A 24237-nucleotide genomic window follows, 5' to 3' on the forward strand; every position below is an offset into this window, starting at 1 on the left:
TTCCAGCCCTTTGGAGCTGTTTTAACCAGGGTCTTCCGGTTGGATGAAAGTGGCAGAGGTGGAATGGGCCTGCGCAGCGATCGGGAGTGTGGCGGCCCGTGGTGGGCTGGCTCCCGCTCCCTGGCGGCCTTCAGTCCCCCTGCTTCTCCGCCTCTGCTTCCTCCTGGCTCTGCACCTCTCTGGTTTGGCTAACTTGGCTTTAGCTCTACCCTGGTACATTCTTTCCAATTCTGCCTCGACTGCAAAATTCCTGAGAATGTAATCACATCGTCCTGGCTCTTCTCACAGGCCTAGGAAAGCCACTCTGTGGGAGCTGGGATGAGGAGGAAAAAATGGGCAGAGGCAAGAGGAGAAGGCAGCCAGCCGGAGGGCCCGAGGAGCACTGGGTGGGGCGATCTCAAAGGAAAGAAGCCACGTGAAATCCCGGGTCTAGGAGCTGTACCGGTGCTGTCCAATATGGCACCCACAAACCCTGTGTGGCCACTTGAATTTAATTAAATGTATTAAAATTTAATTAAAAGGTTTGTTATTTGCACTAGCCACATTTCAAATTTGCACATAACCACATGTGGTCGGTGGACTCGACTGGGCAAGACAGGTAGAGAACATTTCTACGATCACAGAGCGTTCCGTCAGACCGCACTAGAGACTGCTAACTCCCTTTTCACCCGGCACTGTTTCAAGTGGTTTCTTTGTGTGTTTTAGTAGCTACCATGGGTGCTTTAGAGAATAGATTGGATGGGTGGAAAGAAAACACGATTTGTTGTAAACTTCAGAACATTGCCGGTATCTTATAACTGGTCAGTAAGTCAGAATGTTTCCAGGGGTGCCTTTTATCCTGCCATTCTAGAACGGTCCTCTGCGATCCTGACTAGTTCTGCTGCCGTCGTGATTTGTGCCTTAGCCTTGTTTTCAGTATGTGCTGTTCTATTTTTTTCCTTTAAATTGGTTCATACTTTTTACTTCAGTTTGTGAAGGAGAATTCATACCTATAAGTGGAAAACCATGAAAGGGAAATGCATTTTTTTTAAAGCAAGAGTTTTACTGAAGGCGTATATGAATGAAAGTGCCCAACTCGTAATGGCATGGTTTAGCGACTATTGAAGCAAGGCTGTTTGTTCTCAGTGGATTTATTGTTTTGCTTATCAGAGACTGGCAGAGTCTGTTCTGTGTGCACGGCTCCGAGCCTGTGCTAGCCACCCTCTTCTTAAAAAGGAGTTTAAGCGGCCTGACCTGTGGTGGCGCAGTGGATAAAGCGTCGACCTGGAAATGCTGAGGTCGCCCTGGCCGGTTGGCTCAGCGGTAGAGCGTCGGCCTAGCGTGCGGAGGACCCGGGTTCGATTCCCAGCCAGGGCACACAGGAGAAGCGCCCATTTGCTTCTCCACCCCTCCGCCGCGCTTTCCTCTCTGTCTCTCTCTTCCCCTCCCGCAGCCAGGGCTCCATTGGAGCAAAGATGGCCCGGGCGCTGGGGATGGCTCTGTGGCCTCTGCCTCAGGCGCTAGAGTGGCTCTGGTCGCAACATGGCGACGCCCAGGATGGGCAGAGCATCGCCCCCTGGTGGGCAGAGCGTCGCCCGCCCCATGGTGGGCGTGCCGGGTGGATCCCGGTCGGGCGCATGCGGGAGTCTGTCTGACTGTCTCTCCCCATTTCCAGCTTCAGAAAAATGAGAGAAAAAAAAAAAAAAGGAAATGCTGAGGTCGCCAGTTCAAAACCCTGGGCTTGCCTGGTCAAGGCACATATGGGAGTTGATGCTTCCAGCTCCTCCCCCCCTTCTCTCTCTCTCTCTGTCTCTCCTCTCTCTCTGTCTCTCCCTCTCCTCTCTAAAATGAATAAATAAAAAATATAAAAAGGAATTTAAGCGAAGAAAATGCCAAAAAGTGCATATAAGATGATATGAAGACAAGGTAACACCCGCGGAAGCTTTAACCCTTTGAGCAGTGAGTTTTTTTCACGCTCGCTGACCCCCGGGAGTGAGTTTCTTTTCAAACAATGAAATTAGTTGCAGTTCCAGTTTTACTAACTTAAAATCATGTTTGTTTGATAACCAATTTATGGAAACAAGAAGAATGCACATTTGCCTTTTTTTTTTAATGTTGCCTTACACATTTTTAAAATAAATTGTTTGTACTCCGGATGGTCAGGAGGCATGAGGAGGTACATGAACATTCGTACTACTCAGAGGGTTAAAGAAGGATAGGAGAAGGAATAATTACTTCACTGTTATTGCAAATACACCGGTGTCTCTCATGAGAAGGGTCTTTGCAGGGCGGGCCCTGGGGCCGGGTGTGGCTCGGGGCCACACAGCAGCCGAGATGATGCTTTCTGGCCTCGGGTCCCCCTTTTCCACTCTTGTAATCACGGAGTACCTCAGAGAGCTGCTCCTTTTGTAGGCAATACCTATAATACTTGCCACATTAAAAATTGAGAAGTTTTCAAAACTTGTATTGATTCACGTAAGAGAAAAGAAGATAAACCTATAACATGTTAACAGAAATAATAGGTTTTATTAAAAGCAACTATTGCCTGACCTGCGGTGGCTCAGTGGGTAAAAGCATCAACTTGGAACACTGAGGACGCTGGTTCAAAACCCGGGTTTCCCTGGTCAAGGCACATATGGGAGTTGATGCTTTCTGCTCCTCCCTCCCTTCTCTCTCTCTCTCTCTCTCTCTCTCTCTCTCTCTCTCTGTCTCCTCTCTTTAAAATTAATAAAATCTAAAAATAAATAAATAAAAATAAAGCGCATGGTTCTAAAAATAGAAACGTAAACTCTAGACAGTGAGTCATCTAGGGGTCAGCACCCTAGGTTCCACTTTAAAAAAAAAAAAAAAAAAAAAAAAAAAAAGCAACTATTTCCTCAAATGAAAAAGACTTATATGACAAGAATGTCTCCTCTCTCGTGATGTCCTATTGTCAGATAGTCTCTGGAAAAGTCCACTGAATCATTGTGAGAGAATGAAGGTGGAAAAGGCAAATAAGGCTCACTTGATTATGAACGTAGACTCCCAGGAAAGTCTCAGGGACCACCCCCAGCCTGGAGTCCCCTGGACCACAATCTGAGGACCATTGGTGAAATGAAAGGTGCATTGGACGGAAAGGCTCAAGGTCTCTGCTTGTGTCTGGAGTCTGACATTTGTGTGCGGCTCCAGGCCCAGCGGCCCCCCGCCTGGGCCCCAGTTCTCCCTCCCTCGGTAGACTGGGCAGGGTCATTCTTGCCGAGCCGGTCCTACAGGCTGGTATGAGGCTCAGACAATGCCTGTGAGATCTTTCTCCACACACTGAAAGCCGTGCATTTATAAATGGCCTCACTAAGGATCTTTTGAAGTATGGTGTCATCTTTAATTTGTAGGACAGTTATCTTTAAAATCTTGGCATCCATCCCATCTTAATCCCGCTTGGTTCTGAGGACACTTTTGTGAAGTGGAAAGGCTGTCATTTTCAGCTTACAGGTGAGATAATTGAGGCTTCAATGAGTGGATTGGCCCCAAAACAGGGACTCTGTCCCCTGCGTGGTGCTCCCTGGCCCCCTGTTTCCAAGGCTCACTGGCGCTGGCTGGCTCGGGTTGGCTGGCATGCTTATCGGATCCAGAGCTGTATTTTTGACACACTGACACATTCACACAGGGAGACTGCCACCCTCAGCAGTTCTTTGCTTGAATAAATTGCCCTCAGTCTGAGTCATCTAATAATGGATGCGACACAGTTTTCAGAGTCGAAGATCTGAGGCCTCATCCAAGCAGAGGGAAGCCTTTTAGAACTCCTTCAAGTGCTGAGCTAAAAAAGCCAGCGGTAAACAGCCCTGTAGAGTAAGTGACTTGTTTTTCTTGACTGGTGAGATCTGCTGGTTCTGCTGAGATGAGTCTGTGCTTCTGATGCTTCCCTCCCTGGGTCATTAACCATGGGGAAAACAGCCAGCGCTCTCCTCCCTGGGCATGCCTGGGGGTAACCCCCACTCTGGTTTTGGGAGACACATTTGCCTGTAATTATAGGAGATGGAGGCCCACAGTCAAGTATTTTCTTGAACTAGGAAATAAGGCAAAAAAAACACAGGTGCAATGGGGGCAAGCTGTCTTTAAGGTGTGGACAAATAGCATTAAGATGGAGTCAAAGTTGTATGCGAGTTAGGTTGAATTAAGTTTCCTTTGTTCTGCTTCCTATAAACAAGGCTTTATTGTCAGGGGCAGAAGCCCCCATCAGGTTACCGTGTTTAAGTGCAGTGCTTTGCCGTGGTACAGCCTGTAGATTGACCCTCCCCTCCTTCTCTCTGGAAATATGACTACCTTAAGGCTATTTTTCAATATATTTTTTCAAAAAGGCTTAATTCGATCACAAGTGACAAATCCAATTCCAGCTGGCTTAAACATAACATGAAGCAATGGTGACAGTTGGGGGTATGTGTGCTAGTTTGGCTCTGGGGAAGGTGGAGTATAGGATTAGACTGTAAAACATTATTAGGCCGAGAAGCTCAGTGTTATTGGGACTTCCATTCTCTCTCTCTCCTTTCCTCCCTCCAGGCTCTGCCCTCATGGTGCCAAGATGGTTGCCTTGTGCTGTGGGCTTTCATCCCAATCCACTCAGTTTTCTTGGGGTGTGGGGGGGAGTTCTTTCTAATTGTTTCAAGAAAGTCCCAGAATGACATCTCCTTGGTACTGATGGGTCATTAATTCTTGCCTTCCCACAACAATCACTGAGGCTGGGAGTATCCACAGCTGACAGCCAGTGGGTCACATGACCACTGCTGGGTCCAGGGTGGGGTCCAAGAAACTCAGGGCTCTTGGTTTGGACAGGCAGGAAAGGTTTCCGTGTGCAGGTTCCCCAACCCCAGTTTTGTGGAGAATCGTTACTCACGTGGCTCTGGTCCTCTGTGGAATATGGTGAAAGAACTGAGTCCGCTTTATCTCATCAAAGCGGGGAGGAGGCTGGCTTTGTGTTGAGCGTTGAGCGTGTCTTGGATGAATAGGCTTGGGTGGTGGCTGGGCGTCAGCCAGTCTTGTATCATCACAGCCTCCTGACGGCAAAACGCTGATCTCAACTCCTGTGATGGTAACACACCTACCTAACCAGGCTGGTATCCCTGGTTCTGCCCCCCACGGTCACCCAAGGAGCCTTTGAGAAAACCCAGGTCCAGTCAGGTCACGGCTCTGCTTAAAAGGTATTTTGCCACAATTAAAAAAGGCAAACAGCCTGACCTGTGGTGGCACAGTGGATAGAGCGTCGGCTTGGAATGCTGAGCTCACCAGTTTGAAACCCCTGGCTTGCCCGGTCAAGGCACAGATGGGAGTTGATGCTTCCTGCTCCTCCTCCATCTTCTCTCTCTCTCTCTCTCTCTCTCTCTCTTCTCTCTAAAATGAAAAAATAAAATCTAAAAAATATAAAAATAAAAAAGCAAACAATAAACCCCACTGGTATTCCATCCTCCTTCCCCATCTCCATTTTTTCTCTCTTAGAGGCCGTTTAATAGATTAACACATTTTAGCTGATTATTTCGCTCTTCTATAACTAAACAGTAGGCTTTGTGTGGCTACGTATTGGTTTTTCAGTTTTAAGGCTCACTGAATGATGAACGTAGACTCTCAGGAAAGTCTCAGGGCCCACCCCCAGCCCGGGGTCCCCTGGACCACACTTGGAGGACCATTGGTGAAGTGAAGGGTGCGTTGGACGGAAAGGCTCAAGGTCTGTGCTTGTGTCTGGAGTCTGACATTTGCGTGCGGCTCCAACAGCCCACTGTGGAGGAAGAGATGGCTTTCCTCCCTCTGTCCCCACCACACACCCACTTTCCCCGTTCCCTTTACTCCCAGCAGAATCACTGAACAGTCAGTGCCCAGTGTTTACATGATTACAGCTACGTACGTGCTGTTGACAATGGGGCCAGCTACTAAACTACCATTTTTATGTCAGTCATTTCTGACAAAGGGCGCAGGGAACGTACGTTGAGACTTACTTAAGAAGAATCCACTCTGCTGCCCTGTTGCGCATGGGATACAGTTCAGCTGCCTTCGTGTGGCGCCTGTGGGCTTCCTCCTTCCACCGTCCACCAGACCTCCCGCCTCTCATTCTCTGCCTGTGCTAGTCCCTCAGTCTCTAATGCCCCTCCTCCTCCATCTGGTGCAATTCCCCTTTCTTCAAGGCCTGACTTAGATGACACTTTATTTATTTATTTTTAAATTTGTTTTGAAAGAGAGCAAGGGAGGGGGGAGGAGTGAGAGAGAGAAGCATCAACTCCTTGTTCCACCTAGTCATTCCATTTAGTTGTGCACTCGGGTTGCTTCTTGTACGTGCCCTGACTGGGGATTGAACCTGCAACCTTGGTGCGCTGGGACAACGCTCTATTCATTTAGCCACCCGGCCAGGGCCCATGACACTTTCTCTGGGTAGATTTCCCAGTTGTTTGTGTGTTGCACAGTATGTATACTGAGGTCTTAGTGCTTACGGCACCACATTATACTTATTTATTTAGTTCTTGAGTTTAAGTCATGGCTCTGCCATTTCCCAGTTGTGTGACTTCAGGCAACTTACCTGTTCTCTCTGTGCCTCAGTTTCCCTCTCTGTAAAATGTGTCTGACAACAATAGCATCTACCTGATAAGGTTGTTAGAGATTGCACAGATTGATGGACTTGAGCATTTATAATGATGTCTGCCACTTAGTAAATTGTCCATCTGTGCTGTGCATCCCTCTGTCTCCCGAAGGCAGAGCTGGTGGATTATATATATTCATCAGTGACCAGAATAGCTCTTGGCAAATCCCGTTCTCTGGAAGCAGGCCGCGTGTGATTCAGGCACAAGGGCAGTCAGTCTCCATCTAAGGGAGCATCTTAGCATCTTCTACTCCACTTCTAGCCAGTGGTTGCCAGGGAGGAACGGGGCCTTGTGTTGCCAGATTATGTGATTTTTTTTTTTTTTTTTGGTATGAGAAATTTGAGAATTCATATTTTAAATATATATATATTTTCCTGACATTTGATACCCAGCATATAGGCCATAGGCTGTTAGGCAACTGGATTGGGGCCCAGTTTGAGTGATGATGTGGTCACATGCTGACTGCTCAGGCCCAGCACTCTCACTTGCAGTGGGGACAGGGACAGCACTGGTGCTGACGCCCACCAGGGCGGTGGCTTTGAGGGTTCGGCCAAGCACGTCAGCCCGTGTGCAAAGCAGCTGCCTGTACAGTGTGACAGGTCACTAGGTCTTCCTGTCCGCTACCCCTCCCTCAGGGAGACCCCCTTCATGTTTTTTAATAGGATCGTGGGTCTCTTTTCGTGCCAGAGGAAAGATTTTGTACATTTATGGGACACTCGCTGTGTATCCAGGAACTGTTAGGTGTTTTACGTTTGCATTCTCCCTTATTTCTTCTAACGAGCCCTCCTTAAGACATGGAAAGTAACTATTTCATAAGGAATAAAAATGATTTGTAAAGAACTTACTTGCTTAGGGCTGCACAGAAAGTGGTTTGACCAGAATTAGATGCTTCTCTGGTAAAAATACCAGGCGTTAGGCAACATGCTACCTCCAGCATACTGGTCGTCAAATCCAGCGGAAGCTCGGGGGCTTTGCTGGACCCTGGGCTGCCCAAATGCATCTGCAGCGCTTCCTCAGGAGCCTAGGCCTCCTCTTGTTCCCTGTCCTCAGAAGCTGCAGTCGGTGGCTGCAGGCTGGCCAGCTAGAGGAGAGCAGAGAAGATCGTGATGATGATACAGGACTGGCGGAGGGACCAAGGCCTGTGTCAGAAGTGTCTCGCATGACGGCGACAGAGGGGAATGAGACTGAAAGTGATCAAAAGCTTCCTTCACTTCCATGAGGCATCCAACTGGCACAAGAGACCCCTACCATTCGATGTTTACAAGTAGTGTTCAGACAGTTACTCGTGAAGCAGGCACTTTGCAGCCAATGGAACCTCATGTGTTTTACCAGCATAGTGGCTGTTTGGTCTCGGGACAGCCCCATGACTGGTCATGTGTTGTTCCTTCTTCTCTGAGTATCCATTTCCCCTTTCTCAAAGGTGCACATGCAAATACACACACACACACACACACACACACACCCGACCCTCTACTATGTCCCAGACATGAGACTAAATTTCTAATTCTTTTCCTTCTTGTGATGTCCACAGGTCTGGTTTCTTGACTTGTAGAACGTGGTTAAGCCTGGCATGGCCCACCTGCCTGGTCCTCCCTTCTAAACTCTTGCCAAGGCCCCGGCTGGATGGTGGCTGTCTCCAGGAGGCGTGGCCACCCTATCTCTTGCCGTTCTCCACATTCCAGACTTTCAGCTTCCTTCCTTTTCTTGAAAACATCGTGTTCTCCCTCCTTCTTCTGGCTGGCTGTTCTGCTGCCTGCTCGGGACTCAGGATTTCCTCTCTCCCCTCCGCAAGTGCCCATCCATGCTTTAGGCTTCTGTGTAGTTACTCCCCCTGTGGGAGTTTGCTATGACTCTCCCAACAAAGCCCTGTCTTACCTCCTCTGGGGGGCTCCATGGCACCTGTACCATCACCAGCCTGGCACAGACTTTCCTGGAATAGGCTATAAATGCCAGACTTACCCACCAGGTAGGGACCGAGCCCAATGCCCAGCACAGGGTCTGTCCAGTGGGAAGTTTGCACTCAGTGTTTCATGTTGACCATGCCATATGTTTGGGGACTTCATGGGAGGGTGGGAAATGGTGCTATCCTTATAGACTAAAGCTGCTGGGGCAGCCCGACTGGACATCTTCCCTGGAGGATCTGGATGGAGCTTTTTAATGTAACCTGTGCTGTCCAATAGAGGAGTCACTAGCCACATTTACTTTTAAAATTTAAATATATTTAATAAAAATGAAATAGAACTCATTTCCTCGGTCTCGCTATCCAATCTCCAGTGCTCGACAGCTGTGCGTGGCTAGCGGCTGCCACACCGGACAGGGCCGATGCGAGAATGTGCCCAGCCACACAGAAGGCGAGCTTCCGGGTGGTGCTGTGGTGGACACTGCCTCGTGAAGGTGTTGAGGCCCTGGTGGGTTGTGTGACGGCCAGCCTTGGTGTTCCTGGTTAGGTCAGCAGATTTTCACAGATTCCTTCTGAAGCCTGAATGTATTTTCTCTGTATCCCGTGGCTGCAGGATGCACGTCAGAAGTTCCGCTCCATTCTGGTGGAAGCCACAGTGAAACTGGACGAACTGGTGAAGAAAATCGGCAAAGCGGTGGAAGACTCGAAGCCCTACTGGGAGGCGCGGAAGGTGGCGCGGCAGGTAAGGTCGCCCTGCAGGTCGACTCTCTGCCTGTGCCCCCACCCCAGCTGGTGTTTGGGTGCACCTTCTGACCTCTGTGTCGTCCCTGAAGGTTAGAGGGGTGAGTCCCCTGTGATGGGGAACAGCCATGACTTTGCAAACAGCTGCATTTGAAGTCAGCCTCTTATTACCTCCACCCCCACAGCCTGCCTTCATTCCAGCTCTTGAGACTACTAATAGAGGGTGGGTAGCTGGCATTTGGATAGCCCTGTGAGTGGGCACTGCTTTGCCGCCAGAGTTGGTGCCCAGGTCCACGTCCCAGGCAGCTGGGCCAGCTCAGGAGGGAGAGGAGGTATCCAGAACGCCAGGCTTATTTCTGCGCCCTCTCCTAATGATGGCCTGTCAGGCAGCTGGAGGAGTACCCCATCCCTCTCATTCTCCCCCCTGGTGTGGGAGGAATTAGCCATTTGCTTCTCTTGAAGCATTAGTTCCTTGTCCTGAGAGCCCAAATGGGCAACCGAGGCACCCAGACCAGAAAAGGGGCAGCAGAGGGCAGCTGCGGTCAGGCGACCGCTGGGGTCCCATGGAAGTTGGTTCTGGTTTCAGTATGTGTCTTCCTTGAATGGCCACGACTGGGATGTGGTGCGTGCCTGTCACCTCTTGGCCTCTGATGGCCAGGCGTGTGAACAGGCAAAGACTTACAGCTCCTAGCCCCTCTCGCCTCCTTCTCCCCCCTCCCTCTCCCTTCCCTCTCTCCCCCCTCCCTCTCCCCCCTCCTTCTCCCCCCTCCCTCTCTCCCCCCTCCCTCTCCCCTCTCCTTCTTCCCCTCCCTCTCCCCCTCCCTCCCCCCTCCCTCTCCCCCTCCCTCTCCCCCTCCCTCTCCCTTCCCTCTCCCCCCTCCCTCTCCCCCTCCCTCTCCCCCTCCCTCTCCCCTCTTCCCTCCCTCACTCCGCTCACCCCCCTTACCCCCCTCACCCTCCTCATCCCCCTCTCCTCCCTCTCCTCCCTCTCCTTGTCTTGGTTAGTGAGCACAATTTTCATGACAATTACTGAATCCCATGGACGAGCCACTGAGTCATGAGGTCTAATCAGATAATACCCAGACCCTGGGGACCCTGTGACTGACTCACTGTCAACTGGCAGAGCTCAAGATGAATGTTGAGGGACTCCTGCCCAGCTTCGTGCCTGCAAACCCTCCCCTTAAGCTCCTGCCTTTTTGCAGGTGGGGCAGGAAGAAGGGCAGAGGAGGCTCAGAGTGACCCTTGCCCCTCAACCCCCAGGGGCCTTGTTGGCCTCTAGCTGAGGAACTGGAAGGATGCTCAAAGGCCAAGGCCCAGTGCGGATGTCACATTTCATCTCCGTGGATGGGCCTGTCTGGGCCTGGGCCAGGTGGCCGAGTCTGTCTGCGCACCAGCATCCTCTGACCTTCCGGATGGTGACAGGGTGGGACCCACGGCCAGTGGCTGCCAAGCGGGGCTTCCTGTTTTCTTCCTCTGGCCTTACTCCACCCCCTTCCTTTCTGTATTTACAACCCCTTCTACCCGCCCTCCCAGCATGTAGAGCAGGGTGGTCTCTGAGAGATACCTTCAAAACTGCTCCTTCGAGTGTGTACCGGGAGGCACTGTGTTCCCAGAGCCTGGGCGTCCTCACCCATGGAACCGTAAGGTCCCGGACCAGCCTCCGCGCTCTCATGAGGTCGTTAGGACTTTGATGAGAGAGTGTTTGACCATGGAATCCCTGCATGAGCTTAGGTCTGGCTTCATTGAAAAAAATAAAAAGTTGCAGGAAATATTGAAAATAGACAAAAGGAAGAAAATAAGTCCCCATTCATATCTTCTGTTACTCTTTGATGTATATTTCTTGTTTAAAAAGAAAAGATGAGGCCTGACCTGTGGTGGCGCAGTGGATAAAGCGTCGACCTGGAAATGCTGAGGTCGCCAGTTCGAAACCCTGGGCTTGCCTGGTCAAGGCACATATGGGAGTTGATGCTTCCAGCTCCTCCCCCCTGTCTCTCTCTCCTCTCTCTCTGTCTCTCTCTCTCTCTCTCCCCCTCTCTCTCCTCTCTAAAATGAATTAAAAAAAAATTAAAAAAAATTATTTAAAAAAAAAGAAAAGAAAAGATGATACTGTGGTGGCAGTTTTATTATACATCTAGAATGACCATGTCCGTCCATCCAGGGGCTCAAGGAAACAGTAGAGACTTAACACAGGGAACATCTTCACCTATAGCTTGGTTTTCTGTAGACTTCGCAAAGATTTGTAATTGTCTGGCCTGTAGAAATTCTATCTGCTCATCAAGATTTGCATTAGCTTTATTAGGCCTCATGTCGACTCATTTGCCTGCTAATGAGTCAGATCCAAACCTGTGATTTTGAAACCCAGTCCAAATTCTGCCAGGAGAAGGTAGAAGATGTCTGTTTTTTCCTTTTCTGGGCTGAGGTGGGGGCAGGGAACTGGCTTTGATTTATTTGAGGGTTTTTGTCCTGGAGCCAGAACTTGTTTTTAAGGTGGCTTTGACATATCTGCCAGCCCATCTGGCCTTCAGTGTGTGGCGGAGACATGCTGACGAGAGGATGGAGCCCGTGAGACTCAGGAAACCCGACTGGTGGAGTGCTGGTTGCTTATTTGGCTCCCTGGGTTCTCCCTGGTCTCACAGTGGTCCTGGGCCTGTTGTTTAATCACAGCCAGTCGCAACACTTGCAATTGTTTTCCTTTTTTTAATTGTGGTAAACTATATGTAAGATTTACCATTCTGAAGTGTATAATTCAGTGGCATTAAGTCCACTCATATTGCCTGACCAGGCAGTGGCACAGTGGATAGAGCATTGGACTGGGATGCGGAGGACCCAGGTTCAAGACCCCGAGGTCGCCAGCTTGAGTGTGGGCTCATCTGGTTTGAGCAAAGCTTACCAGCTTGGACCCAAGGTCCCTGGCTCGAGCAAGGGGTTACTCGGTCTGCTGAAGGCCCGCGGTCAAGGCACATATGAGAAAGCAATCAATCAATGAACAACTAAGGTGTCGCAATGAAAAACTGATGATTGATGCTTCTCATCTCTCTCCCTTACTGTCTGTCCCTGTCTATCTCTCTCTCTCTGTCTCTGTTAAAAAAAAAAAAAGTACACTCATATTGTGCAGCCCTCACCACCATCCATCCCCAGAACTTTCTCATTTTCCCCAACTGAAACTCTGTACCCACTAAATAACTCCCCACCCCCTCTCCCTCGGCCCCTGGAAGCCACTGTTCTACTTTCTGTTTCTATGAATTTGACTACTTAAGTAGGGTGTCTGTCTTTTAAAAAAGTACACTATCTGTCTTTTAAAAAAATACTTTTCCTATTGACTTGAGAGAGAGGTAGAGGGGCAGGGAGAGAGAGAGAAGCATCAACTCGTTCCACTTAGTTCCATTTAGTTGTGTACTCATTGGCTGCATCTCGTATGATGCCCTGACCAGGGATCGAACCCGCGATCTCCGTGCACCAGGACAGTGCTTTATCCCCTGAGCCACCTGGCCAGGCGGTATTGTCTTTTTGTGACTGGCTTATTTCACTTAGCCTCATGTCTTCAAGGTTTATTCATGTCGAAGCATATGTTAGAATTTCATTCTTTTTTCAGGCTGAATAATATTACACACACACACATACACACACACACACACACCACATTTTGCTTATTCATCTTTAAATGGACATTTGGGCAATTGTTTTTATTTTTAAATGGTTGGAATGTGTGAGAAGAGAGCAGAGTGCCTCGCAAACCTGAAAGCAGCATACAGGCAAAATAACAAAGGTTCTTCAGTGCAGAAAATTGCCTGTTTGGTCTTTATGGGCCATGTAAGTTCATGTCCTATACTTAACCTCCTTTGGGGGGGTGAGTGGGGAAACACAGAATGACATAGCTGCGGGACAACCAGCAAAGCTTAGCCTCTGGAGCCAGACTGCCTGTCTTTGAATTCTGATTCATCACTTAATAGCTGTGGGACCTCAGTGCCTCAGTTTCTTCATCTATAAAGTGGAGTTGTGTGTCAGTTCTAGCTTTTGCTATGAAACAAATCACTCCGAAACTTAGGGGCTTGAAGCACTTAGTTTGCTCATGATTTTGCTGGGCAGTTTTCCTGATCTCCTGTGTATACTGTCATTTGATAGGGCTGGCTGGAGGCTGGCTGATCTAGGATGGTTTTATCCACCAGGTAGTTGGCTGGTTGTCAGCAGAGGCGTCAGGGGTGACTAGCTTACATGTGTCTCATCCAGCAGGCGAGCGTGGCTTCCACATGTGGTGCTGGGATTCCGAAAGGAACAGAAGAGCAGGTTCTTTCCAGGCCTCTGCTTGCGTTGCATTTGTACTGTTGGGTAGAATAAGTCCCATGGCCAGTTCAAATTCAAGAGGTATGAAATGATAAGCTCCACCTGCAAAGTATTATATTATAGTCACTTTTACAACCTTACCATAGTGTTAAATTGATACATTTAAAGCATTTGGAGAAAAAAAAAAGAATGTAAGTTATTATTATTCCAGATGTATTTTCTATCAAATGTTATGTCTCTGTGGTGAATCAGCTGCCTTAAAAAAATAGCACAATAAAAATCTATGGGTGGCCCTGGCCGGTTGGCTCAGTGGTAGAGTGTTGACCTGGCATGCAGGAGTCCTGGGTTTGATTCCTGGCCAGGGCACACAGGAGAAGCACCCATCTGCTTCTTCACCCATCCCCCTCTCCTTCCTCTCTGTCTCTCTCTTCCCCTCCCGCAGCCAGGGCTCCATTGGAGCAAAGATGGCCTGGGCGCTGAGGATGGCTCTATGGCCTCTGCCTCAGGTGCTAGAATGGCTCTGGTTGCAACAGAGCGATGCCACAGATGGCAGAGCATCGCCCCCTGGTGGGCGTGCCGGGTGGATCCAGTCGGGCACATGCGGGAGTCTGTCTGACTGCCTTCCCATTTCCAACTTCAGAAAAATACAAAAAATAGAAATAAATCTATGGGTAGAAGAAACAGACCACTGATGGCTGGGAGGGGATATGGAGGATGTAGTGACTATGAGGACAAAGGGTGACCCCAGGCATGTTGAGTGCATGCGGATTTGCTTGTGAGGATCAAATGTGTCAGAAATGAGGAGGAGGAAATAGCTGACTTACTTACCTTTCGACTGATCAGAAGCACTCTCAGCCCTCCTGTCCTGTGGTGGCACAGTGGATAAAGCGTCGACCTGGAACAGAGAGCTCGCTGGTTCCAAACCCTGGGCTTGCCCAGACACGGCACATTCAGGGAGCAACTACTACGAGTTGATGCTTCCCCACTTCTCCCTCTCTTTCTCTCTCTCTCTCTCTCTCTCTCTCTCTCTTAAAAAACAAAATATACAAAAGCACTCTTAAGCCCAACAAATAGGTGAGGGCCTCAAATGGATGGGGAGTCATGTTTCCCCGTGACATGGAACAGGTCAAGTGTACCAAATAATCCCGCAAATTCTTAGGAACAGTGTTGTAGTCTTCCTTCACTGGGAAATTGTAGACATTGGTTTTGTTTGCAGAAGACCCTCTATAAGTGGAGAATAAGAGGTCCAGCTTCTGCAAAGGTGGTTTATTCCTCTCTTGACTTGCCTAAAGCTTTTTTTCCTTCTCATTTATTATTTTCTTTCATTCAACAAATATTTACGGGGTTCCTACTACTTGTTAGTCATTGTCTTAGCCACCTGTGAAGAACAGGACAAAAGTCCCTGCTTCTGTAGAGGTGACATTCCCCTCTTAACAATATAAAAGTGTGTGTGGTGGGGTGTTTTGGGCAAAAGTAGATTCTCTGTTACCGATCTGGATGAAAAGGTGTTTTTTTTCTCCTCTGTTGGAGAAATGGAGTGAGACTACGGGAGGATTAGAGCGTGCTAGGGATCGGCAAGTAGAAGGGTCTCCCAGCATATTTCCTGAGCACCTCCCCCTTGTCTTTCTTGCTGTTGTGGACATAAAATGTGGCTTGTGTCCCCCAGGAGTGACATCTGCATACATAAACAAGGTGGTTTGAAGGCATAGGTACTCACAGTCCCTTGTCATTGTAAGTGAGAGTTCTCTAAGTCAATGCCAATGCTGAATCCAAGAGGCACTCTACTGAGGCATTGCTCCTGGTGGGAAGGAGAGGGTCAGGTTCCTGCGTGCCTCTGGGCACATTTTCTTCTACATATCCATACATAACCTTGTTTTATGTATGTCTCTCTTTAAAGAACTCCTTATTTAATATATATTTCTTGTATATAGTATTTCTTTATAACAAAACACTAGCCAAGAAGGGTGGAACGTCTTCCTGACCCTGGGTGATGTGCCCGTAAATTTCTTTGGCTTTCAGCCTCACAAGTGTTGTCTGCTATGCTTTTTTAGTTGGTCATGACCTCTCAGGCATTGATTGCCAAAGGAGTCCACACATTTAGCCACTTTTCCATAGTTTCATCATGTACTGTAGACTTTATTTTAGCTCTTTCCGGAGCGGCCTTTAGTACGGGTCTGCAAATTTCCTCTTCCTTTTTCTGGATGTACCATATTGTTGATTCATTAACATCGAATCCACAGCCAACAGCACGATGACTCATGCCTGAATGAAGTTTATCTAAAACCGTATTGTTGCTGTAAGGCACATCACGGCCTTCTTGGGCTTAGAAACACTAGACAGCACTTTAGCACTAGGCTTGGGGCCGATTTAAATATCTGAAAAAGTGTGGCAATAAATAGACTGCGAGGTGGGCAGTGGTTTGCCGTGTGTGAGAACTGAAAGAAGGCAGGGTCACCTTGTGAGACCTCAGCTGGGGACGTCCACACTGAGCGACTCAAAGCTTTTGCTACACTGTGTGGGTCTAGAAATGATCCCGAATGTGCCATGAATATTGATTTGGAGGTAACAAATAAATTTTAGCAAGTGGGCAAATTCGCACATGTGGACTCCATTAGTAACGGGGACCAATTGTACTCACCAAGTAAATTGCCCATTGGAGAGACTCATTAGAGAACTGGACCATGTAGCATGGGTACAGATGGGTACAGGTGTAGATGGCATGTGGAAGAAGCCAGTGACGTGAGGTCACCGTGAGTGTGTGTGTGTGTGTGTGTGTGTGTGTGTGTATGTACATGTGTATAGAGCCTGGGGAAGAGCAGCACACCTGAGCCCCAAAAGCGCAGGAGAGCCTGGGTACAAAGGACAGCAGTGAGCATGCGTGTAACCCAGGGTAAGTACGTCAGTGTCAGGGCTGTGGACAGGGAGCCTTAGGGGCCCGAAGGACCAGATAGAGAGGGAACCATGTGGTCTGATGTGGGGGAGCCCCTGACAGCCTCAGCCCGGCCTCCAGCTGGCCTGAGAAGCTGCAGAGCGGCCACCTGGGCTCCGGCATGTGGGTTCATGTTGTGTTTGAGAAGTCGATTGGGCACTGATGACCAGTGTTGTGTCCTTACCTTAATTACTAGCAGCGCCATCTTTTGAGGTCTGTGGGCTAAGCACCATGGGTGCTGCTCTGTGTAGGGGATGTCACTTATCTTCCCTTTTTGTCCCCCTATTACAGATGAGGAAACTAGTCTTGGAGCCTAGAGACCATTAGTTGAGCCTGTACATGAACCTTTCTGGGGCGTAGCCTAATCTGAGAGTATGAAGACGTCAGGAGACGTTGTAGTTAGCCAGTTGCCAAGAACGACTCCTAGCAAACTCCAGGCTTTTGGCCCAAAGAACCTGAGCAGCCAGGAGGAAACTGAGAGGGTGGGGATCTATCTTTGGGAGAAGGTGGTGTTTTACTTTCCTAAGTGTTAGCGTGACTGGCTGCCTCAGTGGGAATTTCAGGGCAAGTTGGAGGTGGGGAGTTGGGAGTTGACAATACAGAGGTGACAGTTTACTGGAAGAGTGTGTGTGGAAAGAAGTGAGCCAGAGATTAAGGATGGAGAGGGGAAGAGGGGAAAGAGTAATTTTAACATTTTCTGTATACCATGTACTTTTCTACACGCTTTATATGTGTGAGGGAGGTATTTTTTTTTTTTTTTGCAGAAGAGAAAACTGAGGCTTAAGAAGTTGAGTTATTCAAGGGACTCACCACATCCTCATTTTTTTTTTTTTTTTTTCTGAAGCTGGAAACGGGGAGAGACAGTCAGACAGACTCCCGCATGCGCCTGACCAGGATCCACCCGGCACGCCCACCAGGGGCTACGCTCTGCCCACCAGGGGGCGATGCTCTGCCCCTCCGGGGCGTCGCTATATTGCGACCAGAGCCACTCTAGCGCCTGGGGCAGAGGCCAAAGAGCCATCCCCAGCGCCCGGGCCATCTTTGCTCCAATGGAGCCTTGGCTGCGGGAGGGGAAGAGAGACAGAGAGGAAGGAGGGGGGGGGGGTGGAGAAGCAAATGGGTGCTTCTCCTATGTGCCCTGGCCGGGAATCGAACCCGGGTCCCCCGCACGCCAGGCCGATGCTCTACCGCTGAGCCAACTGGCCAGGGCCCACATCCTCATTTATTGAGGCTCTACTAGGTTCCCCTGGCCTGTAATAGTGGGTCCCTTACATACATTATATCAGGGGTCGGGAACCTTTTTGGCTAAGAGAGCCATGAACGCCATATATTTTTAAAATGTAATTCCACAAGAGCCATACAACAACCCATATATGTTCTGCATTATCCAATAAAAATTTGGTGTTGTCCCGGAGGACAGCTGTGATTGGCTCCAGCCACCCGCAACCATGAACATGAGTGGTAGGAAATGAATGTATTGTAATACATGAGAATGTTTTATATATTTTTTTCTTTTTCTTTTTTTTCCTTGTTTGTTTTCTTTTTTTTTTCTTCTGAAGCTGGAAACAGGGAGAGACAGTCAGACAGCCTTCCGCATGCGCCCAACTGGGATCCACCCGGCACGCCCACCATGGGGCGACGCTCTGCCCACCAGGGGGCGATGCTCTGCTCATCCTGGGCATCGCCATGTTGCGACCAGAGCCACTCTAGCGCCTGAGGCAGAGGCCACAGAGCCATCCCCAGCGCCCGGGCCATCTTTGCTCCAATGGAGCCTTGGCTGCGGGAGGGGAAGAGAGAGACAGAGAGGAAAGCGCGGCGGAGGGGTGGAGAAGCAAATGGGCGCTTCTCCTGTGTGCCCTGGCCGGGAATCGAACCCGGGTCCTCTGCACGCTAGGCCGACGCTGTACCGCTGAGCCAACCGGCCAGGGCGAGAATGTTTTATATTTTTAACGTTATTTTTTTTATTAAAGATTTTTCTGCGAGCCAGATGCAGCCATCAAAAAAGCCACATCTGGCTTGCGAGCCATAGGTCCCAGACCCCTGCATTATGTAATCAAGTCCTCACAGCAGGGAGACAAAAGGCATTATTGTCCTCAGATGGAGGGGATCCTAACTGAGGCTCAGGCTGGTAAAATAATGTGCCCACTTCACAGACCTCACGAGGAGAGGAGCAAAGATTTGAACCTGCATCTCCCTGGTTCTGGCTGCTGCCTGGTGCTGGGCATGTAGGAGGCACTGAGTGACTGTTGCAAAGCCTGAACTGTTGACACATCTTAGGGGAACCAGTAGAAGAAATAACTGACTTGTTGGGCAAACGGAAGATTTTGAGCTCATCTGTGCAGTTAGTTCCCTGCCTTTTCCACCCTGAGGTAACTGGGAGGCTCCTGTTCCAAGCAGTTTGGGGCCCCCCTGTCTTAGTTCTTCGGGATGCAGTGCACCTTCGTCAGGCCTTCCTCCTTCCTGGTCACTTTCACTTTGGCTGAGCCACTTGCCTGCCTGGGTCACTGCTCTCACTGTGGGACTTGGGTCAGGAGGTTGGGTCAGTGACGTCCATCCTGGTGGCCCTGGTCGTGTTCCCACTGGGTGGCCACAGGCCAGTTCCTGGGAACTGCGTCATCCCAGCTGCCCATGGTAAGGGCAGCAGCTAAGTGACGGGGCACCTGTTGCAAAGCAAAAATCCTAGTGATTTACGGCAAGAAGGGAGGACAGGCTATTAACTCTCTCTGCTCTGCAAGACCGCGTGCGTCCTGGCTGGCAGTCTTGGTTGGAGATTCTGGGGAAGAAGTTGCTGCGTTTTGTGAACCTAGAATCTTGAATCAAGAGGGGTCAGTGTTGAGAGCGGCAGCTTCTTGAGCCAGGTTACAGGCTCCTGACATAGAGTCGGTCTAGAGGCTTCAGTCAGAAGGGCCGACCCCTCTTTGGAGTCATTGTCCCTCCTCCGTGGCTGGCTCTGCCTCTGAGTCCCCTGCTGGGGTGCGATTAGGGAGCTTGCTGATCTTGGGGTTTTCTCTTCTGGTGGTGCAACGGGGCCACCTGTATTTGACCCTTACCTGACTGGCAGGTGGCCGACAGCTGGCAGTGGGGGGCCTGGTCACATGCAGGGTCTCAGCCAGGTAGTATTAAGCTGGAGGCGCTAGCTAGCCACCATTACCTTGTCAGTTGGGAGCTCTGTCAGGGACACTTTTCTTTTTCTTGTACCCTTTGCCCTTCACTGAGGCGTGGCTGATGTGCAGTAAGTGCTGCTTGGTGGGTGACATGCTGCCTGAGCTAACAGATGTGGTTTGTAACCACAGTTAAGCAGTTAGAGGCGAAGATGATGAGAAGTTCTATACTGTGTAAGAGGCCATGGAGTTCCTTGGTTGTTTCTTTTTTCTTCCCTCCCTCTCATCTGTCTTTAGTGAAATTATTGCACTGACGTAAATCACCGCTTCCTTCCTCCCCTCTTTGTGAACCACAAGCATTCCCTGGAAAGGAGTAGCAGGGTGACTGATTTCTCAGTTAATGAAAGCAGAGTAGCCCCGGCCAGATAGTTTAGTAGGTTAGAGCATCATCCCAATGTGCAAAGGTTGCCGGTTCGATCCTTAGTCTGGGCACATACAGAAGCAGATTGATGTTTCTGTCTCTCTCCCTCTCTCCCTCAAATAAGTAAATAAATTAAAAATAAATAAATAAAAGCAGCGTAGGGGGTGTATTTTGGCTACCAGGTTTGTCAACATGCGTAGGGTTTTTATGTTGCCAGGCAGCAAGATTTGGTCCTTGGCCAAATGTTGGTGTTTCTCCTGAACACTTTTGGCTTACCTTTCCACTCTCTTTCCTCACCTGGGGACCCCCTATGCCCACCCTGATTCCCTTCTTTTCTCTTTCACGTCCCCTTCCCAACCCTCCCCGTGTGCCTCCATATTCTGCCCCCTTCTCTTCTATGAAAATCTCCCGTAAGAATCTAATGGTTCACCCTGAGAAGTAGCTGTTATGGCTCAGAGATTTGCGCTCTCTCTGGCTGTTTAAGCGCTCATGCTTTAAAAACATTCCCATCCTCTGTTTCCGTCCTGGTGGGCCCACTGGTGTCCTGCTCAGGGTTTGTCCCACAGTTGGAGCTTCTTGAATTGTACGTGAAGGAGCACATCTATTATACCAGGAGATTACCTCGAAGTCCTGGCCATAGACAGTCTTCATTTCTGTGTGGTAGGATGTCTTGTAGAGTTTAAGTTAAGTAGGGTCAGCAGATAGAGTACAGGCTAGCCAGTTAAATTTGAATTTCAGGTAATTTTTTTTTTAGTGTAAGTCTGTTTTACATGCAATATTTGGGACATACTTAACTAAAAAAATAAACAGAAAAAGAATAAAAAATTGTTGTGCCTTGGCCAGATAGCTCGGTTGGTTAGAACATTGCCCTGAAGCGCAGGGGTTGCTGGTTTGATTCTCGGTCAGGGCACACACAGGAACAGATCAATCAATGTTCCTTCTCCCTCTCTCCCTCCCTCCCTTCCTCTCTTGTTAAAATCAATACATAAAAACTTTTTTAAAAAGTTGCTTATCTGAAATTCAAATTTAACTTGGAGTCCTATATTTTTATCCGCTAAATCAGTAATCAACCGGATGGAGAAAGTAGTTTTGGAGTCAGCAGCCCCTTCTCAGGTCCCTGGATCCATAGCCCGTGGAGAGGAGGATTCTGGTCCCCCACGTCGTCATCTTTGGCGGGTAGCCTTGGGCAGGTGCAGGTGAATGCCTGTGTGGGGGTGTTTGGTACAACTGAAAAGTACTCGCTATGCTCACACAGCTGTTGTAGCTACTCCTAAGCCTGGCTTTCCTGGGCAGCAATGGGGTTTCTAAGACAAGTGGCTGAGTCTGAGTTCTTCCTGTTCCTCCCTGGCCCTCACTAGCTTGACTGCTGAGAGCTAGGCAGCTCCAGAGAGAATTCTGGAGGGCTCCAAAGGAGGTCCCATCCACTGGGCCTTCTCTCAAGAATCATCTAGAATGTGGGTTCCTCTGCTATTTTTCCACTGATTTCTCCAGACACTGCCTGGAGTCTGCCTCTTTCCAACTGTCTCCTCTAACCCCATTCTTGGGTGCCTTTCTGAGTCAATGTGATCGTTGGTTTATTCATTTTTTCTGTTTAAAACTTTCCTAGGTACTAGGGAACTTATATGCTCCTAGAGGAGAGAATGGCTCTGTTTCAGCGAAGGCAACAATCAGCTTTGTTTAGGAGGCCGCCCGCTAAAGAAGAGGTTTACATGGAAGTAAAAGATACCATTTGCTCATCAATTTGCATCCGGCCTCAAGTGTATTCCCTTTGGCAAAGCATCATACTGCAGAGATGGTGTTGGGCCGTTTTTTATTTCTAATCACAGTGTATTGAAGTCTTCTGAGATCATCTGATTCTTTGAATTTAAGTCTCTTGATCTCAGGCTCCGGCCAACTGAGCAAAGGTTCTCTTTATACAGAGACTACTGGGAGGTCTGTTTTCACACTGACCTGGGCACTCCACCTAGGTGGTCCAAGGCACCTGTAGTGGGCTCGTCTGAGAGCAGTTGTTGGCAGGAAATCATGAGGTATAAGGCACTGTGCTAGTTTATGTATGTTCCTTTTCTGTTTGCCCTGTCCCAACACCCAAGGCCATGAGAAAATATACCAGTGAAGCTGTACAGCCTGCAGGTCTGAAATTCACACTGCCTTGTGCACGAAACAGTGGCCTCATCTTGTAGTAACTAGGAATTATTACATTTAGTTGCAAGTAACAGAAGACTGACTCAAAAACAGTGGTCTAAACACACAAGGATACCTTCTCTCACCTAAAAAAGGGGGGGCGGGGAGGCTGATTTAGGCCGTCTAGGTTGGTGCTGTGACTCCCTGGTCATCTGAGACCCAGTGGCCTGTTACTGCTCCGTCCTAGTATGTGATTCCCATCCTCAAAGCCCCCCGCATGGCCCAGGATAGCTAGGACCTCCAGCCATCACATCTGTATTTTAGGAAAAGAAGGGGAAGGGATGGACACTCCTTCCATTTTAAGGAGTCTATGTGCAAGTCCCTGTTTCACGGAGAACTTCGAGGGAGGCATTTATTTTTATTTATTTATTTTAAAGCTAGCAGTACTGTTTCTAAGGATGAAGGGAAGAATGGAGATTGGGAGTCAGCTAAACAACTCTGCTACATCTGTATGTAGTGTGATTTATCTGTCTTCTAGAGAGGCTGTGGGTGGGAAAGAGAGCTGGGCATCTGTGCCCCACAGAGCAGGCATCGGACTTCTTGGAGTAGAGAAACATAGTAAACCCCGTATCTCTCTGCTACATTGCTTCCCTCTTTTTATGGGTTATGGAAACTTCCTTTCCCTTATATTGTGCTGGAGAACTAGGAGGAAAAGCTAGCATCCCATAAAGTGTAAGAGTGTGTTTGTGTGTTTTAATCCGTTCCTACTTTCTTTTAACAAATACTTATTAAAGGACTCGCTTCCCATTGCCACTTCCTTGGTGCGAGCTCTCCTGCCTCGCCTGGACTGTTGCAATAGCCTTTCAGTTGGTATTCCTGTTTTCTGGTGCCCCCTTCCTCATCTTTGCCTTTTGCCTCCCAGCCAAATCTTGCCAAAGTCTTATTCACAAACTTTACTGCATGTGCTTAATTATATGGGTCACCTTGGCTGGGCCACACTGGCCAGGTATGTGGTCAGACATTATTCTGAATGTTTCTGTGAGGATGTTCATTGGATGAGATTCACATTTAAATTGGTGGATTCCAGTAAAGCAGATTGCCCTCTGTAGTGTGGGTGGGACTCGTCCAATCAGTTCAAGACCGGAATAGACCAAAAAACTGACCTCCCCTGAGTAAAAGGGAATTCTGCCATTACACAGCCTTTGGACTTGAACTGCAGCATCAGCTCTTCTCTCGGCCTTCAGCCTGATGACCATCTCTCTGCCCCGCCCCGTTGTAGACTTTGAACTTGCCAATCACAATAATCACATGAGCCGATTTCTCAAACCTCTCTCTCTCTCTATGCATCCTGTTGGTTCTGTTTCTCTGGAGAACCCTAGTGCAGCAGTTCTTCAGTCTCTAGTGTCAAGCACAGTCTGGGCAGTCCCTCTCGTCCTTTGGCATCTGCACTTCTCCGTGTTGTGCCCCAGTGTGCGCCACCCCCCCCCCCCCCCCCGCCACCGTACTCAGAATTGCCGGGTACATCGTGCTCTGGCACTCACTTCTGAGTACATCAAGGGATGGTTTGCATCATTGAATATTCTCCAGACGAACTAGCTCTGTGATGTTCAGCACTGTAGCCATGAGCTACAGGTGGCTCCTTAAATATAAATTAATGTCATTAAATCAGATGAAAAGTTCAGTCCTTCACGGTCACCAGCTCAGGAGCCACCTGTGGCTGATGGCTACTATTTTGGGACTGCGCACACAGAGAGCATGTCCATCATCTCAGGGAGTTCTATTGGACGGGGCTACTGAGCGGATTACAATGTTGGCGCGACTTCTGCACACTCTGCAGTCCCTTCCCTCATTCAGCTTTGCGTCTTTGAGAATTTGATGGGCGTTATGGATGTCATCCTCGGAAAACACACCCACATGCACGTGGGTGCTTAAATTATAATCACGATTTCAAGGTATTCATCCTCTCCCCTTAGAGGTCATCCTTGTCCTGTGGGTTAATAACCACAAGCTAATACTACCTAATGCCTGCTTCTATAACAGCTGACCCTTTTATCTTGCTTACGGTATGCCTGCTTTAAGCACTTGACCTGTGTTAACGTACTCCTCAAAGCAACCCCGTGAGGTGGCACCTGTTATTCTCTTCATTTTACAGATGAGGAAACTGAGGC

The 24237-nt window shown here is 48.9% G+C and overlaps 1 protein-coding gene and 1 long non-coding RNA gene across 2 annotated transcripts in view; one reads left to right on the top strand and one right to left on the bottom strand.

Annotated features, from left to right (window-relative positions):
• Window positions 1–24237, bottom strand: part of LOC136382510 (uncharacterized) — a 296768-nt gene that overhangs the window by 247205 nt on the left and 25326 nt on the right. The window contains exon 2 of the long non-coding RNA XR_010747245.1: window positions 2590–2713. This is a non-coding gene — a long non-coding RNA (uncharacterized lncRNA). The remainder of the gene's footprint in view (window positions 1–2589; window positions 2714–24237) is intronic.
• The window catches only part of SH3BP5 (SH3 domain binding protein 5), a 79683-nt gene that overhangs the window by 21664 nt on the left and 33782 nt on the right, over window positions 1–24237 (top strand). Inside the window, exon 3 of the mRNA XM_066351841.1 lies at window positions 9089–9217. Within this exon, the coding sequence (XP_066207938.1) occupies window positions 9089–9217 (129 nt within the window). The remainder of the gene's footprint in view (window positions 1–9088; window positions 9218–24237) is intronic.

This window comes from Saccopteryx leptura, chromosome 10 (genome assembly GCF_036850995.1).
Source record: "Saccopteryx leptura isolate mSacLep1 chromosome 10, mSacLep1_pri_phased_curated, whole genome shotgun sequence".
NCBI classification, from domain to species: domain Eukaryota; kingdom Metazoa; phylum Chordata; class Mammalia; order Chiroptera; family Emballonuridae; genus Saccopteryx; species Saccopteryx leptura.